An 8,777-nucleotide genomic window follows, 5' to 3' on the forward strand; every position below is an offset into this window, starting at 1 on the left:
AATAATAATAATATGCCATTTAGCAGACGCTTTTATCCAAAGCGACTTACAGTCATGCGTGCATAAAACATTTTTGGTGTGGTCCCGGGGATCGAACCCACTACCTTGGCGTTACAAGCGCCGTGCTCTACCAGCTGAGCTACAGAGGGATTGTATTGTATTGGTGGAGTGTTGCTATTTGTTTGTAGTGACTGGCTCATGTTGTTTGTGTGCTGAATTATGATCTCTCAAGAGTCTATGCTCATGAGCAAAATACTAATTAATAAAGAATTGCAGAAATACATTTCAGTAATTTTAAAAATAGATCTTTAAATAGTTTCTCACAACATAATATAATAATATACATCTGACATAGTTCAGCAAAAATAACATAATGCCTCAGATTTCATGTAGATAATATTAATCCACAATGTAACACACAGGTAGGCCGAACATGAACACATGAAGACATGAAGACCTGAAGACATGAAGACCTGAAGACATGAACACATGAAGACATGAAGACCTGAAGACATGAAGACATGAAGACCTGAAGACATGAAGACCTGAAGACCTGAAGACATGAAGACATGAAGACATGAAGACCTGAAGACATGAAGACCTGAAGACATGAAGACCTGACTACAGAAAAACCTGGACAGATCGATAGACCTAGACAGGATGATATTACACGCGTCAGACAAGTTAACATACTTTTACAACAAACCCCTATACAGACCAATACATGTAGTAGGCCAGGTAAACATGAACCTGTGAATTCCTCTGAAAAGCATGAACCCTTTAATAAACGTAGTGTCCTGCTTAACCAACATCAGACTCCTGGTTCTGAAGACGCTTCAATTCACCCTCTCTCTATTCTCTGTCTCCTCATTATCTAACCTGAGTGTGTTTGACTGTTTACCTCGTGTGTGTGTGTGTGGTGTGTGGTGTGGTGTGTTTGTGTACATATTCCAGTGTCGAGTGTCATGGACTCGCGTGGTCCTGAAAAGAGGAAGGCATATGATGAGAAAGGTCTAAACAATGATTATTTAAGGCTGGAGAACAAACTGGATGAGCTCTGTTCGAGACTATCCTATCAACGGGACCTGAAGAACTATGCTTCACGAAGTCGTGGCTGAACGGGGACATGCTTAATATAAATCTAGCTGGTTTTTCTATGCATCGGCAAAGACAGAACGGCAGCGTCTCGTAAAACTCAAGAGCGGGGGGTGTGTGTCTCTGTTAACATCAGCTGGTGTGCGATCTCTAATATTAAGGAAGTCTCGAGGTTCTGCTCGCCTGAGTTAGAGTACCTCATGATAAAGCTGTAGACCATACTATTTACCAAGAGAGTTTTCAGCTACGAGCTGCCCAGTGACACGAGCCTACCAGACGAGATAAATGCCTTCCATGGCAAGCAACACTGAACCATGCATGAGAGCACCGTTTCTGTTCCAGACGACTGTGTGATCACGCTCTCCGTAACAGATGTGAGTAAGATCTTTAAACAGGTTAACATTCAGGCGGATTACCAGTACATGTACTCAGAGCATGCGCTTATCCAGCTGGCAAGTGTCTTCACTGACATTTTCAACCTCTCCCTGTCTGAGTCCGTAATACCTTCATGTTTCATAGAGACCTCCATAGTCCCTGTGCCCAAGAGCGCCAAGGTAACCTGTCTAAATCGCCCCGTAGCACTCACGTCTGTAGACATTAAATGCTTTTAAAGGCACACTACATACTCCCACACACACACACACACGTATACTGACGTCACACACACACACACTCACTACCTGACCAAAAGTATGTGGACACCTGCTCGTCATGTGGACACACTCCACTCCTCTGGGAAGGCTTTCCACTAGATGTTGGAACATTGCTGCGGGGACTTGCTTCCATTCAGCCATAAGAGCATTAGTGAGGTCGGGCACTGATGTTGGGCGTTTAGGTCTGGTTCGCAGTCGGTGTTCCAATTCATCCCAAAGGTGTTCGATGGGGTTTGAGGTCAAGGCTCTGTGCAGGTCAGTCAAGTTCTTCCACACCGATCTCGACAAACCATTTCTGTATGAACCTCGCTTTGTGCACGGGGGCATTATCATGCTGAAACAGGAAAGGGCCTCCACAAACTGTGTATGCTGTAGCGTTAAGGCCTAGCCCGAACCATGAAAAACAGCCCCAGACCATTATTCCTCCTCCACCAAACTTTACAGTTGGCACTATGCATTGGGGCAGGTAGCGTTCTCCTGACATCCGCCAAACCCAGATTCATCCGTTGGACTGCAATGGCGGTGAGCTTTACACCACTCCAGCAGACGCTTGGCATTGCGCATGGTGATCTTAGGCTTGTGTGCGGCTGCTCGGCCATGGACACCCATTCCATGAAGCTCCCGACGAACAGTTCTTGTGCTGACGTTGCTTCCAGAGGTGGTTTGGAACTCGGTAGTGAGTGTTGCAACCGAGGACAGATGATTTTTACGCGCTACGCGCTTCAGCACTCAGCGGTCCCGTTCTGTGAGCTTGTGTGGCCTACCACTTCGCGGCTGAGCCGTTGTTGCTCCTAGACGTTTCCACTTCACAATAACAGCTCTTACAATTGACCGAGGCAGCTCTAGCAGAGCAGAAATTGGACGAACTGACTTGTTGGAAAGGTGGCATCCTAGGACGGTGCCACGTTGAACGTCACTGAGCTCTTCAGTACGTGCAATTCTACTGCCAGTGTTTGTCTATGGAGATTGCATGGCTGTGTGCTTGATTTTATACACCTGTCAGCAACGGGTGTGGCTGAAATAGCCGAATCCACTAATTTGAAGGGTTATCCACATACTTTTGTATATATATTTTATATATCCATGTTCATTTTACTCATTATTTTTATTCGTTATTCACTGTGTATTTATTTCTTAAGTCACTATTTCTATTTTTTGTTGTATTAGTTTCTGATCTTTAACTCTGCATTGTTGGAAATGGACCCGTAAGTAAGCAGCATTTCACTGTTAGTCTACACCTGTTGTCAACGAAGCATGTGACAAATAACATTTGATTTGATTTGACAATTTTCTTGCGGCCTCCCTCTCTTTTCTTTTCTCTGTTCTCTCTCTCTATCTGTTCTCTCTCTCTATCTGTTCTCTCTCTCTCTTTATCTCTCTGAGTCATGCGTGACCATCCCCCAGGGGTGGAAGTGTCCAGGGTCCAGTAGGAACGTTCCTATCCAATGCAGGACTTGTGAGTACCAGTGTAGTCCATCTCCCAGAGAGGCACCAGTCCCGGTCCAGCTGGACCAGCTGTACAGCAGGCGAAGGGGACCAAAGGCCCAGTGGGCTAGGTGGTGCTGGTCCATAGCAGCGTAACACGAAGCTAGGACGCCATCCACCACCAGTGAGCCGTGGCGTGTCAGGGGGGCGAAGGCCCCGGTGTCCACCTGGATGTGGACCCAGATGACTGGGGAGAGGTTTCCCTGTGGTCCCTGGTTTCCCCCTGCAGTCAGCACACACTGTCCTGGCCGTACGTCGCTGGCGTACATAGTCCGCATGACAGCACCCTTGGCCGAATCGCCCACCGAACAGTTACCCTCGGTCACGAACACAAGATGAGCCGCGGTGAGGGTCAGGTTTGCTCCCGTCTCTGTTCCCAACACGTAGAACTGTTTCCTCGCTGCAGGCTCGTGGTCCAGGAATGTGAAGAACTCACTGTACACGAGGTGTCCTCCGTTCCCGCTGCCGTCAACCCCTGAGGAGGCCAGGACCCGGTCGCCTGGCTGGAGGTCCTGCACTGCCCTGCTGCTCCCGTCCTCCAGAGTCACCAGAGAACGACCCGGGAAACAACCCCCGGTCTTAGCTGCTACTGAGTGTTCTGAGAGAGGGGAAAGGAGTGAGGGGGGAGGGTGGAGAGAGAGAAATAGAGAGAGGGGAAAGGAGTGAGGGGGGAGGGTGGAGAGAGAGACATAGAGAGAGGGGAAAGGAGTGAGGGTGGAGGGTGGAGAGAGAGAGAGGGGAAAGGGGGAGAGAGAGAAAGAGGGAGAGAGGAGAGGGTGGGGGGGGCAAGAAGGAGGGAGAGAGGAGGGAGAGGGGGGGGAGAAAGAGAGAGGAGAGAGAGTGATAAGGAGAGATAGGGTCTTATTGAAGGGCTTTGTTAAGACCTGTAGGCTTCAGACACAGTAACTCAACAGGCAGCCCAATTCTGATCACTAATTAGTCTTTTGAACAATCAGATCAGCTCTAAAAACGATCTGATGTGAAAAGATCTGATGTGATTTGTCAAACGTACAATTAGTGGAAATAGATCAGAATTGGGCTGCCTGTTAAAATGCAGATGTCTTGTTATGATACATCAATACACGCAGGCAGGCACGCATAGCTGCACACATGCATGTGTACACCCACCCACACACACACACACACACACCCACACACACACACACACACACACACTTTATTTAAACACATAATCCTTACAAACAACCTTCCATTGAAACATTGGCAGTCTGTGTGTTCACAGGTAAACACTTCAAATGCCATTCTTCACACTAACTACCAATCTCTCCTTTTCAACTCAACTTTGCTCAAGATTCAGAAGAAATGCATTACGAGCTAATGAGTAACCCAATGATCCAATCTCCACTTCCACTGAAATGAGTTGAGGTCAGAAGTCGCAGTGTGAGAAGTATAATGTATAATAGGGTAAAGATGAAGGTAAAGATGAAGGTAAAGATGAAGGTTAAAGATGAAGGTAAAAATGAAAGTAATGATGAAGGTAAAGATTCATGTAAAAATGAAGGTAAAGATGAAAATGAAGGTAAAGATGAAGATAAAGATGAAAGTAAAGATGAAGATAAAGATGAAAGTAAAGATGAAGGTAAATATTAATGTAAAGATGAAGGTAAATATTAATGTAAAGATGAAGATAAATATTAAGGTAATTATTAATGTAAAGATGAAGATGAAGGTAAATTTTAAGGTAATTATTAATGTAAAGATGAAAATGAAGGTAAATATTAATGTAAAGATGAAGGTAAAGATGAAAGTAAAGATGAAGGTAAAGATGAAGGTAAATATTAAGGTAATTATTAATGTAAAGATGAAAATGAAGGTAAATATTAATGTGAAAATGAAGGTTAAGATGAAGGTAAAGATGAAAGTAAAGATGAAGATTAAGGTAAAGATGAAGGTAATTTAGAAGGTAAAGATGAAAATGAAGGTAGACCCATTGGGCGGCGCACAATTGGCCCAGCGTCGTCCAGGGTAGGGGAAGGAATGGCCGGCAGGGATGTAGCTCAGTTGGTAGAGCATGGCGTTTGCAACACCAGGGTTGTGGGTTCGATTCCAGTATAAAAAAAAATATATATATATGTATGCACTCACTAACTGTAAGTCGCTCTGGATAAGAGCGTCTGCTAAATGACTAAAATGTAATGTAATGTAAAGATGAAGGTAAAGATGGAGGTAATGTGAAAATGAAGGTAAAGATGAAGGTAAAGATGTCAACCTATTCCCTACATTCTGGCCCTGGTCAGAATTGGGCTGCCTGTCTAAACACAGCCTGAGACACTGGAATGGCAGTCTCAAGTCTCCCAGTGGGTCCAAAAAACCAATATTTGGGAAGGGTAAGCACCAAGGCCAGGTGATAAGATCAGATCTGAGAAGGGAGACTAGAGAAAACCACCCGACAGGGAAACAAAAGGAGAAAGTGAATCAGTTAACCAGCTCTTAGAGTGGGGCCTCTCTCCTTCAAGCGTCAACTCTACTCTGAACTGTCCCACCACCACGCAGTCATGTGTACATGCAGACAACTATTAACAGGGCTTGGCTCTTGCTGACCCTGTGTTACACTTCCAGCCGTTTAGACAGGAAATCATTAGAGAACACACACTACCTCAGAGAAAATCCTGTTTGGGTGTATTCCATCACCAGATAATGTAGACCACAGTGAGGCGCTACCCAAGTCCAGAACCCAGAAGGTTCTTCCTCTAATTGACTCCCTGCAGACTCTTGTCTTGACAGACTGACGGTAATGAGCTGTCTCACCTCAGGTCTAACACCTCACCCCACCTGACCCCTCGTCTAACACCTCACCCCACCTGACCCCTCGTCTGACACCTCACCCCACCTGACCCCTCGTCTAACACCTCACCCCACCTAACCCCTCGTCTAACACCTCACCCCACCTGACCCCTCGTCTTGCACCTCACCCCACCTGACCCCTCATCTAACACCTCACCCCACCTGACCCCTCGTCTAACACCTCACCCCACCTGACCCCTCGTCTAACACCTCACCCCACCTAACCCCTCGTCTAGCACCTCACCCCACCTGACCCATCGTCTATCACCTCACCTCACCCCACCTGACCCCTCGTCTAGCACCTCACCCCACCTGACCCCTCGTCTAACACCTCACCCCACCTGACCCCTCGTCTAACACCTCACCCCACCTGACCCCTCGTCTAGCACCTCACCCCACCTGACCCCTCGTCTAACACCTCACCCCACCTGACCCCTCGTCTAACACCTCACCCCACCTGACCCCTCGTCTAACACCTCACCCCACCTGACCCCTCGTCTAACACCTCACCCCACCTGACCCCTTGTCTAGCACCTCACCCCACCTGACCCCTCGTCTAACACCTCACCCCACCTGACCCCTTGTCTAGCACCTCACCCCACCTGACCCCTCATCTAACACCTCACCCCACCTGACCCCTTGTCTAGCACCTCACCCCACCTGACCCCTCGTCTAACACCTCACCCCACCTGACCCCTCGTCTAACACCTCACCTGAGTTGGCCTAATAACAACTGACCACACTCAGAGCCAAGGGACAAATGGGATGCTTTAACAAATCAACAGGGGTTAACCTGACCACCAGCCAGCAGCACTGTAGTCTCTCCCTGACAGACCTTCCTGAAACTATCTCTAAGCTTACCAGTGTTCTCTGAGACTGCAGTTGAGGCTAGCAGCACTGCATGTTGCCAGTACAACAGGCGGTGCTCTTATACATGTTGATAATACGTTTTTTTTATTTATTTCTGTCTGTATCTGTGTCCCATCCCCTTACCTGACTTGACACTGCAGTGCACGTGTGCTTTGGATTCATAGTAGACCCAGTCGAAGCCTGCCTCCACGGCCAGGCGAGCCAGCATGGAGTACTTGTTCCTGTCCCGGTCTGAGGTGGTGATGTCCACCGCCCGTCCCTCATAATGGAGGGAGTCCTCTGAGTGGTGTCCGTCCTCGTCCCAGCCCTCTGTCACTCTCAGCTTCACCCCAGGCCACATGTTCATCACAGAGATGGCCAGGGAGTTCAGCTTGTCTTTACAACGCTGGGAGAGAGAGAGAGAGAGAGAGAGGAGACACAAAACAAATATAAAATAAGAGATTGGTCACTGGTGGTCAAAGTGAAGTAGCCTAGCCTACAACCGATGCCATAGGCATGCATGGACATGTTTTGTCTTTGGCAAAATATTGACCACGTTCAAAACGGTCAGGGAAACATTGTTTGCTTTGTTATTTTTGCAGCAAAATAAAATAGATTTATGTACAGACATTTGTATTTCTTTATGATCTTGCTTTTAGAAGAGATCAGAGAGATTTCAGCAAATAAATCGCAAGCTATTCAAACATGATCCACGCGTAATGACACGTGCGTAATTTCACTCTCCACTCAAAACAGATAGAAAATACCTGGAAATGTGTGATTAAAATGTTGGGATATTATTCCTGTGTATCGAGGGTTATTTATATTATTTAAAGAAATAGATTTGTATATTTTATGAACAATAGAATTCAACCTGCTAAACATTTATCAACTCATTAACTCGCGCCCTTTTATTTTGGGTGATGTCTACGTGCATGCCCAGCCTAATTTATCTCCCTAAACCGGAGACAAGTTAGCACATCAAAACATTTAAAAGTAGGTTACAGTGTTTCAATATAACCTAAATGTGTAGCGGGTAGGCTAGTTAAAGCCTATGTGCCTATTGCATAATTGACATGTAATTTTCAACTGTCCAAAATAAATCCATTGAACCAAAACTGAGATGAAAGCGAATGAGAATCAATAACGTTTTAAAGTTTTAAGGTTTAAACTGTTAACAAAGTGCAAACAGAAGCTCTCAAACGAACGATGAACAGCAGGTCCAATGAGACCACCTGGTCACCTCGCCACAGCTGTCAAAGTGAGATAAAAGCAATCAGATGACGTTTTAAAACCCCTATGCCTGCTTCTCACCTGGGTCATGAGTCGATCGGCAGCCGTATTCTCCTCATCTTTAAATATGATATCAGGGTTATAGTTGGGTATAAGCTCTTTGAAGCGTTCTGAATTTCTCGTTATTTTCCCTTCGTGTCTGCCACTGGCGCCCAGTGTTTTCTCCGCAACGTTTGGGCTGAACTGCTTATAAGAGAGGGGTGTGAGCTTCTTTGGCGGACGTCTCTTTCCGTATCCCCTCCCCGGACCACAGCCCTCCGTTACAGGTGTGAGAAGCAGGGCGCAGCCGATGAAGAGCCCCATAAGCACGGAGAGACGCATCCCAGCCAGACCGGCGAGGCCGGCCACTCCGACGCGGAGTGGTAAAGGTGGCACAGGTCGCGGTGGTGTCTCAAGCTACCCCCTCCCCTGGATGCTCCTCGTTCCCCCCACGGGGTAAGGAATGGAGGGTAGGGGACAGGATCTTTAATATTGTATAAGCCTTATCCACGCCATCCTCCGTGCGCACAGCAAGTGTCCGTAAAAGCTAAAAAAAAAAAAAAAAAAAAAGAAGTCATTTAGCCGAATGCTTTGTTTTATGGAACCGGCAGCAGGGGT

The 8,777-nt window shown here is 46.7% G+C and overlaps 1 protein-coding gene across 1 annotated transcript; it reads right to left on the reverse strand.

Moving 5' to 3' along the window:
- Positions 1-3,118: 3,118 nt before the first annotated feature.
- Positions 3,119-8,501, reverse strand: LOC311129097 (indian hedgehog B protein-like; the record flags this gene model as incomplete). The annotated part of the gene is made up of 3 exons (XM_084161377.1): positions 3,119-3,831; positions 7,032-7,293; positions 8,202-8,501. The coding sequence occupies 3 exons, from the start codon at positions 8,499-8,501 to the stop codon at positions 3,119-3,121; spliced, it is 1,275 nt and encodes a 424-aa protein (XP_084017503.1).
- Between the last annotated feature and the right edge of the window lie 276 nt (positions 8,502-8,777).

This window comes from Coregonus lavaretus (assembly GCF_964263955.1).
Source record: "Coregonus lavaretus genome assembly, chromosome: 5".
NCBI classification, from domain to species: domain Eukaryota; kingdom Metazoa; phylum Chordata; class Actinopteri; order Salmoniformes; family Salmonidae; genus Coregonus; species Coregonus lavaretus.